The 16361-nt window shown below is 38.1% G+C and overlaps 1 protein-coding gene across 2 annotated transcripts in view; it reads right to left on the minus strand.

The window, feature by feature from the left end:
- LOC149070056 (rho GTPase-activating protein 100F-like) overlaps window positions 1–16361 on the minus strand; it is a 165156-nt gene that overhangs the window by 79087 nt on the left and 69708 nt on the right. For both annotated transcript variants that reach the window (XM_089249407.1, XM_089249406.1), the window contains exon 2: window positions 10785–10917. In XM_089249407.1, the coding sequence (XP_089105533.1) occupies window positions 10785–10874 (90 nt within the window). In that variant the 5' untranslated portion in view covers window positions 10875–10917. The remainder of the gene's footprint in view (window positions 1–10784; window positions 10918–16361) is intronic.

Here is a 16361-nt window from a genome sequence, read left to right on the forward strand (position 1 = left end):
CTCGTTGATTTTGACGATTCTTAGAAATTGGAAAGAAAGATAGAAAGAGAGGAAGTAATATAGTATATAGAGGGTCACCATAGCAAACGGGGGGGGGGGGGGGTATGACATTTTACTGGTAAACAGTTGATTTTAGAGGTACACTTTTAATTAGGAAAAGTATTCAGATAACGTGTAGTACTCAGATAAGTCATTCATGTTTTCAAGGGTTGTATAGTTATTAAAATGAAAAAAATAAACTTTTTGTACAATCCCTGTGGGCCCCAAAATCCAATTATAAAGTTTTTGCCCTGACTCTCCAAATGCCAACTAAAACAATTCCATGCTTCTAAGTGCAGCATGGAATTGTTTCACATTATTGTGCACAATATTCACTGAGATATTTAAATTTGAAAAAAGGAGGAAATTTGAAAAAAAAAAAACAGCGTTAAATGCTGGTAAAACGAGTTTTTCGGCCCTCATCGATAATACAAAGAATGAATACGTAATAGAATATTCCCATGTGTATGTGGGCGTGAAATTTTATACAAATCATTATGCACACACTAGCTTCTCTCTCTCTCTCTCGCTTATCTTTGCTGCGATAACAGCTCGGTTTTGAGAGCGTAGGAGGTTGCAGCTAAGCTACATACTTCTCAAAGTGGATAACTACGCTAATTTCCATTGAATTACCTCATTAGAGATTTCTCAGTAACATTTCTATTTATCACAATAGCGATCAATAACGGTAAATTTGAAAGCACAGATATGAATAGAAAAGTGGGTATGAGTTTCACGCACTATATTCCTGTTGAAAGAGTGTATGATGTATGTATGACATAAAATTCTCAGAAATGTAATAATTATATATTCGTTGAAATCGCTTATCATCAATGTCCATCAAGAACTTGATCGAATTTGTATCAATTTAACTGGATCGACTTGATCTTTCGATCCGTATTCGCGTAATTATATTTATTTCCCATCATCGGATTAATATGTTCCGCTGTGGAAACAGCCTCCGTTTGATAAATGCATAACCTGCATCTGACAGATCAGGGAGAGGAAAAAAAGAGAGAGAGGGAGAGCCAGAGGAAAGTCGATGCGTTATCGATATGTTACACGTGTGAAACAAGCGAGTATTTCTGTTATGGATCTCATGGATGAATCGATAATAACCAACGGGTCGCTTCATCACCAACCAATTTATTTATTCCTATTCGAGATGGTTTAATGAATCTAGTGGTATCTGAGGTTCATACACACACACACACACACCCACACAAATGCAGCCCACTCTTAAGATTTATGAACACTGGTACGTGCTGTTTGAATTGTTCGCAAGTCGGATATTTCAATTTTGAGGCGGGAACCTACCACATGTCCTATCCAGACTTAAATAGGTATATCCAGCCAGCTAGTCATCGTTTATACCATAATTGTTCAACCCATGGCCCGCGGATAAATGTGGATTTTGGAGTCATCTGATGTGGCCACGACCTCAAACCTAATTCTTTGAGAATGAACTAAACGACATATTTACAGATCGCTTGAGTGACCCCCCCCCCTACGGCAAAGTTTCAAAGCACAATTGACCCGCGGCATATTTATAGATCACCGCGCACAGTTCCACAACACTAAATCAATCCACGACAAAATTCTGACGATGCTGAAATCCTAACAGATCAAAATCTTGCAAATTTTGAAATACCGAAAGACTTAAATCCCGACAAACCAAAAAAATTGTCAAAACATTTCCATTTGTTGGCAGTGTCAAAAATCCCGACAGACCAAAATTCTGACAATGATAAAATCCCGACAGATCAAAATTTTAACAATGATAAAATCCCAACAGACCAAAAACCTGACGATGATAAAATCCAACAGACCAAAATCTTGCTAATTTTGAAATCATAAAAAAACTGAAATCCCGACAAACTGAAATTCCAAGAGAGCGAAATTTTGACGGTATCGAAATCCCGACAAACCGAAACTTTGGTAATGTGGCAAAATCCCGACAGACCAAAATTCTGATTTTCACATTTATAGATCACTCAATGACATTCTGGAACTGTGCCACCCAGGATTTTGAACCCGAAGTTAGAATTTTTTTTTCTGTCGAGATTTCTACATTGACAAGATTTTGATCTGTTAGCATTTCAGCATTGTCAGAATTTTGGTTTGTCGGGATATTGACATTGCCAAAGTTTTATTTTGTTAGGATTTCAGACTTTCGGGATTTCAAAATTAACAAGATTTCAATCTGTTAGGATTTCAGCATTGTCAGAATTTTGGTCTGTCAGGATTTTGACATTGACAAAGTTTTGGTTTGTCGGGATTTCAAAATTGTCAAGATTTTTGTCTGTCAAGATTTTGGTCTGTCAAGATTTTGGTCTGTCAGGATTTTAGTTTGTCAGGATTTTTCTTCTGTCGGAACTTCGGGGTGTCAAGAATGTGGCTGTCGGTGTCACTGCCGTCATATGAATTTTCAAAGTGTGATTCTCAAAATGATATGCAATTTAATATTATCTATGATTTTCCTGATCCGTTCTAGCTTAACAACACTGATGAATTCGCTGGCATTGATATGTTTGAAGATAACACGACAGGTGAGTTGGCGGTGGTCGAAGTCTTTTTGTCATCGCCAACGAACGTCCAAAATCATATGCGATGGCGCTCTCCTAACGTGCATTTAAATCAATTCTCATGAACGTCATGTAGAGACACCGAAGGAAGATGTCAATAAACTTTGCTGAAACATGTCATTGCCGACCTTCATGAATAAAACGAGGAATGCATTACTCTAGCACAGGGGTGCACATGCACAACCTTTTCAGTCCATAAGCCAAATATGCCGTATTCATGCCGTTCGCGGGTCAGAAACGTATACATATAGAATGTCCATATGACCTGTTTTACGGGACATTCCCATAATTTTGGACATCCCGACTTTTTTTTTGTCAAAATGTCCCGATTTCCCCCCTTATATTCCACGAGAAGAATTTTCGAAACCAAGAATTAAGATTATTTTCATGACTTATGAATTACATTATCATAATTATGACTAATTATGACTTTATCATAATTATGACTAATTATGACTTTATCATAATTAATTACGACTGCATAAATGTGTTCATCTCATATATTTGTCACACGTATAAGTTGTTTAGGTAAATCGCATTTTTACCCATTGCGACATGCAGCAGCTATAATTTTCCGCAATCGGTGATTTTTCCAGCAATTTTCGCAACAGGTGGCAACTTTACTTGCCTTTGACATTTTTTTTTTTTGGTTGCACTTAACCAGTTTTTTCGCTTTCAAAATTTTTTTTTTGCTGTAATCCGCAACTTTACTTGCCTTTGACAGTTTTTTTTTACTGTAACTGACATCTTTACTCACCTTTTAAATTTTGTTGCGGAAAATTTTTTTAGCTGTAATTGGCAACTTTACTTGTATCAAACAATTTTTTTTTGACTGAGTTGACAATTTTAATTGCCTTTGAGTATTTTAATTGAGTAGTTAAATTAGAAACTTTACTTGTATTAAACAATTTTTAAATAATAATTGGGGATATCTCGTTTGGATCCCAATCACCTGGTTTTTTTTATGAAGGAAATATGGTCAGCCCAGGTATTTATCTTTTTGCGTGTATTGATACTTTTCTACTGGAACACCTTTCGCGAACCCCTTGGCCGGCCACATTTAGCCCCCGGGCCGGAGGTTGTGGGCCTCCGCTCTAACTACTCTAACAAGTCTTTTCCGTGATTCCTGCGGAATCTTCCACTGATCTGACGATATATGTGATCTGTGATTAATTCGGTTTTATATTAGGTTTTATAATACCAAAAGTGACAGAATAGGGCTGAAGATTGATGAACCAGTTTAGTGTTTCTAATGGCCATACATCCCCACTTAATTTTTTTTTAAATTGATGATTTCATTATACATTTTAATTGAACGCTTAGCTTAGCTACTGAGGGGGCTTGGCATGCAGAAAAATGACCCTCATTAGAGTACGTCGTATCCCGTTCTATCAATGACTTGTACACGAAATGGCCTTGCGCTCTGGCACGAGGCCAATATAGGTCCATCCAACGAAACTGGTGTTGGCTGAGGGGGGCACCGGAAGGAAAATAGTGGAAACAAAATGGCTGCAGACATTTGAATCCATTTAAATAGTTCTCGTTCAGCTTAGGTATTTGCTACGTGTCCACTTATTGCCCCAGGAATTAACGGGAGGAATGGACTTGATGTGCGTCCGTACTTTCTCCTCTCCGTAGTAGTTTGGCAAAACCCAAGTCTTTTTCATTTCTAGCGGTGGGGGGGGGGGGTTCTCCGTACGTAAGTGTATGTGTCGCTTGTACAACTCATCTGTTTCGCCCTCATGTTTCCCTCCCTCCCTCCACACTAACCTTCAATCACAACGGGCTCCGGGCCGGGCTTCGCTATGCTCGTAACAATTGGACGGAAATCCGATAAACTTGTCCGGGGCGCACGAATGACTGATCGATCGTTGTATTGATTAAGGCTCTCCTTCTGAGGGAGGTGAAGTTGTGAGCTTGTGTGTGTGTGTGTGTAGTTGGAGGTAGTGTACCACTGTCTCTTTTCTCCTAGTCCATCTCACACTCTCTCACTCTCTCTCTCTCTCTCTCTTCTCCGCAATGCCCCGTGGCTCTTTAGTTTCCGTGCATAATTCTGCTGGGCGAAGCATTTCCAAAAAAGTAGCAGCACGTTTCCGTTTTGTCGTGGGACACGAAGGATGACTTCCGGTCAGGCTCATTCCAGTTGAGAGTTTTCGGACTAACACACGAGAATTCGCAAGATGAATAGGATTTGTCGTAGTCTTCATTTTTTCCCCATAAGACTTTTACTTGGCTATAGAATAGCTTCTTGATGCTACGCAGCACAAAACGCAGAAGTCCTGCACAGGGCAGCAACCATTATCTTCTACAAAGTTTCTAGATCATGTTCTGATAAAGTCAGAGATTCGAAAAACTCCTGAACTAAACTCAACAGATTTAGGGCGATCTCAATAATAAAAAAAAACCTCATGCTAATCAAGTGAGTTTTCAAAAACTGATCTGTGGATCCCCCAAAGATCCATATCCCTTTCAGACCCTGGTGCCACAAATGTGTGGGTTGCTTTTTCCTCACTGTAGAATTTCTCTTAATTTGACCTCAGCGAGTTAAGATCTGATTTTAGTAAGCTTGCGTAAGCTTTGAGTTGGGAATATGGTGAATATGAACTTTGGAGGCTTTCATCAGAGGGCAGCACTTGAGGATAAACTTCCGGGGGAGGAGATAAAGATGGCTTCCAGAAGAAAGTGACTACGGAAAAAGTGTGATTTATTGCATAAAGTTTGGCATTAAAATCCTAGAAAAAATTTTATGTGAAGAAGATGATTATACTCCGCATCATCTCGGCTGAAAATACTAGAACGAAGGAAATCATTCCTTCACAATCTTTAAGTTAAACTTGTGAAGGTAAGTTGAAAATGTGAAAGATAAATTGAAAAAAATTGTTGACTTTAATGTCTTTAACCCTACCAATACATGATTTTTTTTTTATTTTGAGCTGATAATTTTTTCCATAATTAATGAAGTTTATAGAAAGCCGGGAAAAATATTTAAAAAAATCTATTCCGAATTGTATCCCTTATACAGGGTCTTATGTAAAGAGGATGTAAAATCGCATATAAAATAAATGTATTGAAGTATTATTACTTTCCAAATATATACAGGGCTTTCTGTTAATTTTTTTATTTTATTCCTCAACTCTTCCTTAAAACTAACCCCTCAAAATTTTGGAATTTTCTTCGCCCTAAATCATCTGGCCCGTCTTCCCATAAAATTGATAACATAGACCTTACCTCTCACATTGATATCGAAACAGAATTTAGTCGGGCTTTTTCCTCTGACCCCACTTCCTCTCCGTACTCCTTTTCCGATTCATTATTCAACTCTAGCCCTGTCTTCTTCACTAAAGCAGGCTTTCTGCACCCGATGGGATCCTAAATCATATTCTCAAATTTTGCGCTGATGAAATTTCTAATTTTTTTAGTTATCTTCAACGTCTCATTAAACTCATCAAACTTGCCCTCTGACTGAAAAATTGATAAGATTATCCCAGTTTTTTCATAAATCATGATATCTTTCAAATCCTCTTAATTTCAGACCAGTCGCCATCACCTCTACTTGCTGCCAGCTTTTTTGAGCACATAGTTGCCAAGGAAATCCGCTCACGACTCGATTCAATAAATTTCTTTTTCTCAAATCAGCACGGCTTTCGACCATCTTTATCAGTAACTACCCAATTAGCTCTTTTCATACACGATTTATCAAGCAGTATCGACAAAAACGTCTCCAAATGATATAATTTCCTTGGATTTCTCTAAAGCTTTTGACAGGGTGCCACACAATAAACTCCTACTTATACTCCAAAACCTTGGCCTATGTGTTCAAACTGCTTAAATGGGTGGAAGCCTTCCTTACCAACAGCAGTCAGTTTGTCTCCTTCAAGAGCCAGAACTCCCCATTTCTCCCAATTAAGTCTGGCACCCCCCCCCCCCCAGGGTTCAGTCCTCTCGCCATTATTATTTTTTATTTATGTTAACGATCTTCCTAATTCCATCAATTGTCATATCAGACTCTTTGCAGATGATTGCATGATCTACCAATCAGTACACAACAAATCCGACCAAGTATCTCTCCAAAATAACCTCAACATTGTATCGAAATGGTGCTCGTTCTGGCAATTACCCCTTAATTCTTCAAAAACAGTTTTTCCCCTCGTTTCTTCTTACACTATCGATAGCTCTTTACTCACCGAAGTTTCTAATTACAAATATTTGGGTGCAATTATTTCTGCCGACCTCCATTGGAATCTCCATGTTGATTACGTCTTTCATAAGTGTCTCCAAAAACACTTTTTTCTTCGTCGAAACATTAAAAGCTCCACCCGTCAACTGAGAAATCTCTGCTTCCAAACCTATACCGTTCCTGTACTCTCATACGCCTGTGAAATCTGGGACACCCCCCCCCTCATACTCTCTCCAATATAGACAAATTAGAATCTATTCAAAAGAAATTCGCCCGCTTCATTCTTAACCGTTGATCATCTTCCGCCTTCGTCACTGAACTCAAGCGCTAACTCAATATACAACTCCCCTCCACCCGTAGACATATTTCTCGATTAACTTTCTTTTTCAAAATCATTCATGGCCATTTTCATATCGACACTTCTTAGTTTCTTTCTTCGAACAATAACTGATTGGATCAACCTCCCGTCAAACATTATTGATTGTACAACAGTTTTTGATTCCCTTTGTAACACATCAACCGTTTCTGTCAAACTTCACTACCGCATTCCCTTGTATAGGCCTCGGGAAAGCAATATTCCATAAATAAATGATGACAAACTCGGAGGGTTGTTAGTAGGCATCAAGAGGAACAAAAATTGCGATGGAACATGGTGTTGGTTGCAAACCACGTTGAGAGGGTGAAAATCACGAAAAACGCATGCAGGTCTCGACGTCACGCTGGAATGACAAAAAGTACAATAATAACTACAAAAAGATTCATTTGATTAATTATTACAAGAGTTGTTGGAAAGTGGCGGCCGCTGACGTCAATGCACACGTCTACAACGACTTGAAAACGATTCCCGGACACGCTCAAAGATACCAGGTATGTTTTTGATGTCTGCCGCAGCGACGACAATCCGCGCTATGAGATCCTTCGGTATGCCCACAGGCGTCGCATAAACGATAGTGCCATCGACCGTAAATCAGATGCATATCAGCGTATCCCTTGTTCGTGTAGTCAGCCATCACGGTACTAATTGGAACAGGCAACCAACTGCTACACGTGCTTAAAACCGCAATAGCGCTTATTTACATCTTCCGCAGCGCGTGATCCTACCCCAGCGCATGCGTTTCGCGACGCTGCTTACGTCAGATACGGTGAGCGAACCCACGAACGCATTCGGCGATCAACTGACGTCTACCTTTCGTCTTCTCTGGACTCAGAGCCTGCATCCGTTTTTCGCGATTTTCACCCTCTCCACGTGGTTTGCGACACGATGTTCCATAGCAATTTTTGTTCCTTTGATGTTTACTAACAACCCTCTATGTTTGTCGGTACATTAACAGAACACCCTGTATAACTACCTTCTTTGTGATTTAAACTATAGAAAGAAAAAGTATTGGGTTATATTTTTCAACGTAAAAAAACGGAAAGAAAAAGAAATGCAAGTATAAATCATTTCGACCCTACAGTGAGTGCATGATTTTCTTTTTTGACAGGTTACAGAAGATTTACATTTCTTTTTCTTAATTGAGGCGTTTTACTGCCATCTATGAATGGCTTTCGAACGAAAATGAAAAAGGGAAATAATGAATGTCTCAAACATGAAGCTGTCAACTGGCAACGGGAAAATAAACGTATTTAAAGTAGATGTTGTTGCCAATCGGCAACAGTATGCACTGTAGGGTTAATGCATTTCTTGAGTATCAAAAATGCAAAAACATGCATTTCCCAAAATGAATGCTCGGGACTGAAAGGGTGAAAAAAAAACCAAGGGGTCCGCACAAGTTTATTTTTGAGGATGGAAATTAGAATGAAGCTATGGAGAGGAGCATTGATTGCAAGGTACCATTCATTCTTTCAGTATTTGCCCTATGGGAACGCTTGAATTAAATATCAATTTTTATACCATAGTGAATATTTACATCATCATACTGAATAGTTCCTCTGTTACAAAAAACTACTGTCAAACATTATGGAACCCAAATATTATGGAGATATTGAGCACGCGCGTGCTATTACAGTTTCTTTTAAATGTACATATATGCACACAGAATTGCTTCCTCAAGTATTGTCATGATTAATATTTTTTTAGGAATCATCATTTTAATTTTTTTGAACAATTAGTCAGCGTTTAGTAATTTTTTTTTTTTCATCTCGCACCCATTATAATGCTCTCCCGCACCCCGGTTGGGAACCACGGCTCTATACTACCGCTACGTGGAGCGGTCATTGCTGTAGTTAGGGAGGCTAGAAAGTCTCCACTCTGCGCTTCACGCTAATAATGCGTATTATAAGGAAATGAAGGTTAGGTTTCTGCCGTAGAGGCTAAATCCAAATCGAATTTTCGCCGAAATTTTTTGTAGTGATCTGATCCGAACTGAACTTGTGACGTTGACGTTCAAGTGACGTAGCTGTTACGTTATTAGACACTAGCGCCAGTATATCATATAAATTGTGAGCTCACTCTTATCTGATTATACTATTAACTGTTCACTCACTAACATGTAGTTGTTCCGATATTAATTAAAGTTATACTTTCACGTTCTTCTGCCAGTGCATTCTCGGCAAGATCCCAACATTTTTAATCACCAATTCTTCAAATACCTTTCTAGCTACAACCGGTCAAATTTACCAGCTCTCGATACAACCTGCAATAAACCATACTGGTGTTCTTGTTCGGGAGAAATTACAGTCGTTAGTTTGCAAACGTCACTGAAATCAGAGTTTGTCGAAGCAGACATGTTAGTAAATTTTGGCGACAATTCGATTTTGCACTTTTCCATTCTCTCAGCCACTCGTACCTCTCCATTTAATTCCCGATATCCTGATAAGGGATGTGGGTAAGGGAGGAGTATCACCTAATAGGATTTATTTTCTGCAAAATAAAATTGTCACCAAAATCTGTAACCGCCAGCCAATTCCGAATATTTTCGTTGAATATATACTTCGATGAACGCCAATTTCAGAGAGAGGTATTGCGAACACGAACAAAAGGCTGAATTCCCCCTAAATTGGTACACCGATATCGTTTATTGTAAGTAAAAAAGATGGTGGAATGGACAATTTTTTTTTTTTTTTGGTAAACTTGAACGGTTGTGCAGCTAGAAGGAAATTTGCGGAATTGGCGATTAATAATTTTGGCGGCAGATCGATTTTGAACAATCTTTCGGCGCTTATAGCTTGCTACTAAATCCGTATATTCTGATGAAATTGGTGCCGCCTCATAAGATTTTTTCTGGTCTTTCCAAATATAAGCTTAATTTGCGCGTAAGTCTTGCAGAACATTCACAAATTCTGTTTTTTTTTCAGACTTGACACATTTTTCTAATTGGATATACCCTGCAACTCGAAAACGGTTCGAGATAGGACAATGCTGGTAGGGTGTTTTATGTTCCACTCGGGCTCGTCTATCACACCCCCCCCCCACCTTTCGTTTGATAGAACAGATCACGTTCACCTTGTATAGTAGAAGTATACATTATATGTGGGGGAATAAAATCTTTAACAGGAGTATAAAAAGAAAGGAGGGAAACGAAAACAACTTCAGTTGATAGGGCCATAATAAAGCTTCGCGACGGTAAGGAGAGACAGAAGAAAACACGCAGGGAATTGGATAGTGAATTTATTTTCGTAAAGAGGATCCTGCTTATAACGTTCACTTTTAGAACATTTTTTCGCTTAGCGAAACTTACTTTTCGTAATCCCAACTTTTACTAATACTCATCGAGATTTCCAGTTAAAAGCGTTTTCCCGCTTACAACATTTTTTTCCATAACGATTTCTTGAAAAAAATGTGCACTCAAGTATCAAATATTTTGACTCAATGGCTTTTAGGAGAATGATGGGTGATGGCATTTGAAACATTTCTTGTAACCGGAAATTGCTTCTAGACCAACTAATAGTTTAGAAATTAGCTATTTGATAACCACGAAAGAGTTATAAAATGTGATTGGAATGTACCGTGTACTCTGTAGTAGGAACGAAAATTTATTTACCTTCTTGCGTCCGCAACACAGCATCGTTGAGCTAAGTATATGCTTCACCTTGTATCGTAGACGGGGCGGATGGCCGATGGAGGAGGACATGTGGGCAGCAGTTTAATCAACTTGACGATCGATTAGACGAAACCTGTAACATAATAGACACTTGAGAAACATCACATATATATATATATACACACACACAAAGAAACACTGGGTATAAAAGACACTGGACAATAAGAAAATAATGCACGAGTCTTCTTTTCGGACAGCAAATGAGTTTTTCGACATGGCACGTCTCATAAGTTTTTGGTTTTAAAACTGATCCCAGTTGGGAGATTTTTTTTAATACAGTCCACGCCACTTAATATAATCATGTGCTCGAGTGGCATGGTGGTAAGATGCTCGTCTACCATCGTGAAGGTTGTTGTCAGGGTCCCGGGTTCGAACCCAAGGGAAGATATCGATAAGATATTTTCCCTAACGAACTCGAGGCGACCACCGATAGACAACGCCTTCACTTCCAACACAGCAGGCGCGCAAATTACCCACTCCCGGCACTTAATATAATCATACCGGGACTCAGGATTACTGATAGCAACAACCGAATGATAACTATATGAGAAACGTCCTGTTTGCAAGTACGGTGACCATACATCCCGTTTGGTTGAACGAGTGTTGGTTAAATGGGTCAACCGTTTTGCTTTCCTTCATAGTTGGTTGCAAACTGTTCAATCGTTTTCATTTTATTCTGAAATGAGGCCTCTCTTTTTTCCCCTTCAACCACTTAACGATCAAGGACGTAATATTGCATACAAACGCCAATGGAATAAACTCAAAAAAGTTCTCTCGGTTTTCTTTCTTCTCTTCTCATCACCGCGAAGCTTTGTTGCAACCCTAAGAAAAAAAAGTAGTTCTTTTTACTTCCGTGATGTATCCTTCTACTATAAACATCTAAAAACGGAAGACAACAGGTAGATGAGGGTGAAAGATAAATCTATTTCGTAGCTACTCAGAGAAAAGAGAATTACAGATAAGATACGGGGAAGAGATAAGAGTATAATATAGATATATAAGTATATCCCTCCCTCTCTCTTATACTTATGTATTACACTGTTTCTTTTCATTTGTTTTTCTTACTTTTCTACTCTTTCCTTCCTTCGTTTTTCTAACATGCGATTAGGTTAGGACAATGTTACCACATTTATCATTGAAATCGTCGAATAGAGATCATCCAAATTTGTTGCCCATTGCTTGTAAGCGAAGCGGTTAAGCTAAAATTTGCATTTTTCTTATTCAGCCACTGTGAGGCGTTAGAATGGAGTTGTCTGATGTTTATCATAAATTACCATATTTTTTTAATGTACACAATACGTTCCATAGATCTCTTGAGAAAAAGTGTCTCGGAATTTTTTTTTACTCTGGTCATTTGAAAGAAACTGATTAAGAAGGAAAGCGTTTTTTTCCGTCATACATTTGCCTTCGCTATACAGAGTGTCCTGTGAGTGCTAATGCGGCCTTTATCTCATCAACCGTTTGTCGTACAGGTGCAGTTTCGATTTGAAAAAATGCTCAAAAGGCGTTCAAAAATTACTCTATACCTACTCTGAGAGTGAAAACACAGTGTTAACGAAATTAAAATCTAAATTTTTGTACGGTCCCCTTGTCCTCTAACTTCTAATTAGATAGTTGCTGCCTTGTCTCTCCTGAGGCCAACCAAAAAAAAAATCCAAGTGTCAATGTGCAATATTCGCTGAGATTCAAAAACAAAGAGAAGTTAGGAAAAGGCAGAATGAATGAGGGAAAGGAGCGTTGTGTGGTTTTTAGTTTATGCTGTTCCTTCCCAACTTTTCTCCGATTACTGAACTAAATATCTTAGCGAATATGGCACTTAGTTGGACCTTCCTCCCGCGTCCCCGACATTTCACCTGCACTGACAGTGTGAGTGCACTCATATGGTCACTCACTTGATCATTCACTCAACCATGCAGTCACTCACCCACTTAAATCGCTCACCTAATCAACTGGTCACTCACACAGTCAATCGCTCATACGTTCGGGGCAGGCGAAATATCAAGTGTGAAATCTCCAAGGGCGAAACGTTCCAGGAGCGAAATGTCGAAAGCGAAATTTCCGTAGCACCCCCACCACCAAAACACTATTATTTACGTCACCTCATCTACCATTCATATAAATGCAACGACCTCTATCTGAGACAGATATGCCGAAAATCGATAATCACTTCATCAAAAATAACTTTATGAAAATGATAATTTATACTCGATTTGATTCGCAGTTAAACCAAACCTGTAAATTGATTTATAATTTCTGGTAATTGTGGTAAAAGATAAACAAAACAAAACCAAAATAAAAAAGCGCAGATCGCTCCTTACCGTGATCAGCGATAATCAAGTTAGAAATGAGGGGGAAAAAAAACGATGTGATTCCCATAGACGAAAAGATTTTCAATTTTTTTTTGCTAATTAAAAACCTAATTAAACACGTTAAGCAAACAATTAGCGAAATATTTTTCTTTTGCCTTATTGCCATTCGCTCTTTTCAAAATTGAATAATTTTTTTTTCCTTTGAGAGAAGAAAAATAGTTCTTCTTTTAACAAAATTTTGCCAAATCAAAAGAGCAAAAGTTAATTGCATACACGGAGAGAGCTTATCTTTCTTTCTTTTCTTTTTTCGCTTCTAATTTTAAGCAAATAATTTGTATAAACTCAGAAAAAAAGAATCGGCGTTGATTATTTGTATTAAAGAAGAAAAAATAATGTTTATTCACCAGGTGGCGACAGCATTATCTTTTCTGCATATAGAGATTATATGCTTTTGTTATTCTTTCTTCCTCCTATTCTTTAATCCTTTTCAATCCTCGGGTATTCTTATTAGGAATTATTACAGAGATACGTTTTCAGCCTTGATCATAATCTATACTATTGTTTTCTTTTCCCTCCTTAAGTAAAATTATTTCGTTCGAGATCCGGATTTAAAACCCAGTCCTTTCTTTTCTAGATTCCGACCAACTTCTTCAATCACGACACAGCGACCAGATTTAATCTAGTTTCGCTTTCGTTCTGGTTTTATTTTGCATGTTGGTTTTCTGTACTTTTCAAGCTTCGAACCGGTCTGGCTTTCGAAAAAAAAACCCTCATTCACTTTCAGTTCGTAAAGTAGGCGGCAGCACCTGAGCATGAAACTTGAATATCTGTGCTGCTAAGTTCCTCAAAAACACAATTTGGACACGGCCATTTCTCTGGAACGTTTTTCTGCATGAAAATGCTTCTGTGGTGATAGGCGAGGGCTTTGTCAGCACCTCCAAGAGGTAGAAGACCCCTCGCAGGGGTTGCAAAGTTCATTTATAACGTCATTAAGACTTCCAAGCAAGTATGCCACATTTTGAAATACAGCATCCTATTTCGTTTCTTCTTATTCTGGCGTAGAATCTTCCTGGTTGGCTCACAAATACCGCATGGTGATTGGATGTGGGGCATAGAAATCGCCAATTCTGAGCCTGATCATTTCTTTTCCGCACAACGATGATACTGCCACGAGCAGCGGAATTTTTCCCCCTGAATATTCTGAAGGAAAATGAACTACTAGCTGACGTCACGAACAGCGTGCGGAGGCCTCATATCTTTAGAAGGGGCTGGATTTGTACGGCTAGTAAGAAAGTCTGGCTTACGAATTAAAACCACTTAACGATTTCGAAAACCGTTTTTAAATGACTTACGTTTTCAATGATACTTTACGTTTTAAAAGAACAAAAATCGTTCTTTTACCAAAAAAAAATTCAAATGTCTCCTAGCAGTCGAGTGGTTAGGGTGCTAGTCTCTGACTGTGCAGGTCTCCGATTCGGACGTGGATGTTTACTAACACCAACAAATTCCCCGGGCGGACTGTGCGCGTCTCTTGAAAATATGTGAGGTATAACACGTTATTATTATTAAATGAAAAGAGCAAAAGTTAATTGCATACATGGGAAAAGATCTTATCTTTTTTCGTGCTTCTAGTTTTGAGTAAATAGTTTGGATAAACTCAGAAAAATAGAATCGGCGTTGATTATTAACGAGGGAAAAGTAAAATGGTCATTCACCATTATCCTTTCAATATAGGCGTAAATATTATTTGTTTGTTATTCTTCCTCCTCTTCTCCAATCCTTTTTCATCCCAAGAGGCACATTCGTATTTGCAATTCTTACAGAAATGCGTTTTTTATCTTTTATTATAATCCGCAATTGATTTTGTTTCTTATGGAAAATCATGTTGTTGGGGATCCGGATTTAAAACCCAGTCTTTTCTGTGGGGCTTCTAGATTCCGACCAACTTCTACAATCGGAAAGTCTCACCGCAACAGACAGATTTAATCTAGTTTCGCTTTCGTTCTTTTTTTTTTTTTTTTTTTATTTATATGTTAGTTTTCTATGATTTTCAAATTCCGAATCGGTTTGGCTTCCGGAATAAAACCTCATTCATTTCCAGTTTCGATGATAGATGGCAACACCTAAACACGTATCACGCACGGGACTTAAATATCTGTTGAGTGAAGTTTCTTATAAAACGCAATTTGGATAGAGCCGCTTCTCCGCAGCGTTTCTCTGTAAAAAAAAACTGCTTCTGTAGTGATAGACCACCGCTTCGTACGGTTAGTAAGAAAATCTACTTACGAATTAAAACACTCAATGATTTCGACAACCATTTTTAAATGACTTACCGTTTTCTTTAAGAGAACAAAAATATTTCTTTTTTTACAACAAAATTTCAACTCAAAAGTGGAAAAGTTAATTGCAAACACGGAGAGAGGAATTATCTTTTTCTCTCGCTTCATTTTGAACAAATAATTTGCGTAAACTAAGGAAAATATAAGGAGAATCTTCGATGAGATTATTTCTATTAATGGGGAAAAATAATGGTTGTTCACCAGGCGGCGACAGCATTATATTTTCTGTATATAGAGAGAGATTGTTTGTTTTGTCTTATTCCCTCGTCTTCTCTAATCCCTTTCCATCTTCAGGTATTTCTACAAGTAATTATTACATAAATACGCTTTTATCCTAGATTACAATTATTTTTTTCCCCTTGAGGAAAATTATTTCTCTCGAGATCTGAATTTAAAACCCAATTCTTTTCTTTCCTAGATGCCGGCCTACTTAAACAATAATTGAAAAGTCTCACCACAGCTAACAGATTAAATTTAGTTCGGCTTTCGTTCTTGTATCATTAACATGTTGGTTTTCTATGGTTTGGTTTTCGAACTTCGAACCGGTCTGGCTTTCGGGGGAAAAAAACTCACTTCCAGTTTAGGAAGTAGATGGCAGCACCCAAGGACGAAACTTGAATATCTATGGTGCTAAGTTCCTCAAAAAAGCAATTTGGACACAGCCACTTCTCCGGATCATTTTTCCGTATAAAACTGCTTCTGTGGTGATTGAACGGGACTTTTTATGGCTATTAAGAAAGTGTGGGCTTATGAATCGGAACACTCAACGACAATTTTTAAATGACTTACGTTTTCTTTAAGAGAACAAAAATAGTTCTTATTTTAACCAAAAGAATTTCAAATCAAAAGAACAAAAGTTCTTAATTGCA

Source organism: Pholcus phalangioides, unplaced genomic scaffold (genome assembly GCF_987345545.1).
Source record: "Pholcus phalangioides strain wild (caught in Gottingen) unplaced genomic scaffold, Ppha-v1.0 ptg000022l_1, whole genome shotgun sequence".
Taxonomy (NCBI): Eukaryota; Metazoa; Arthropoda; class Arachnida; order Araneae; family Pholcidae; genus Pholcus; species Pholcus phalangioides.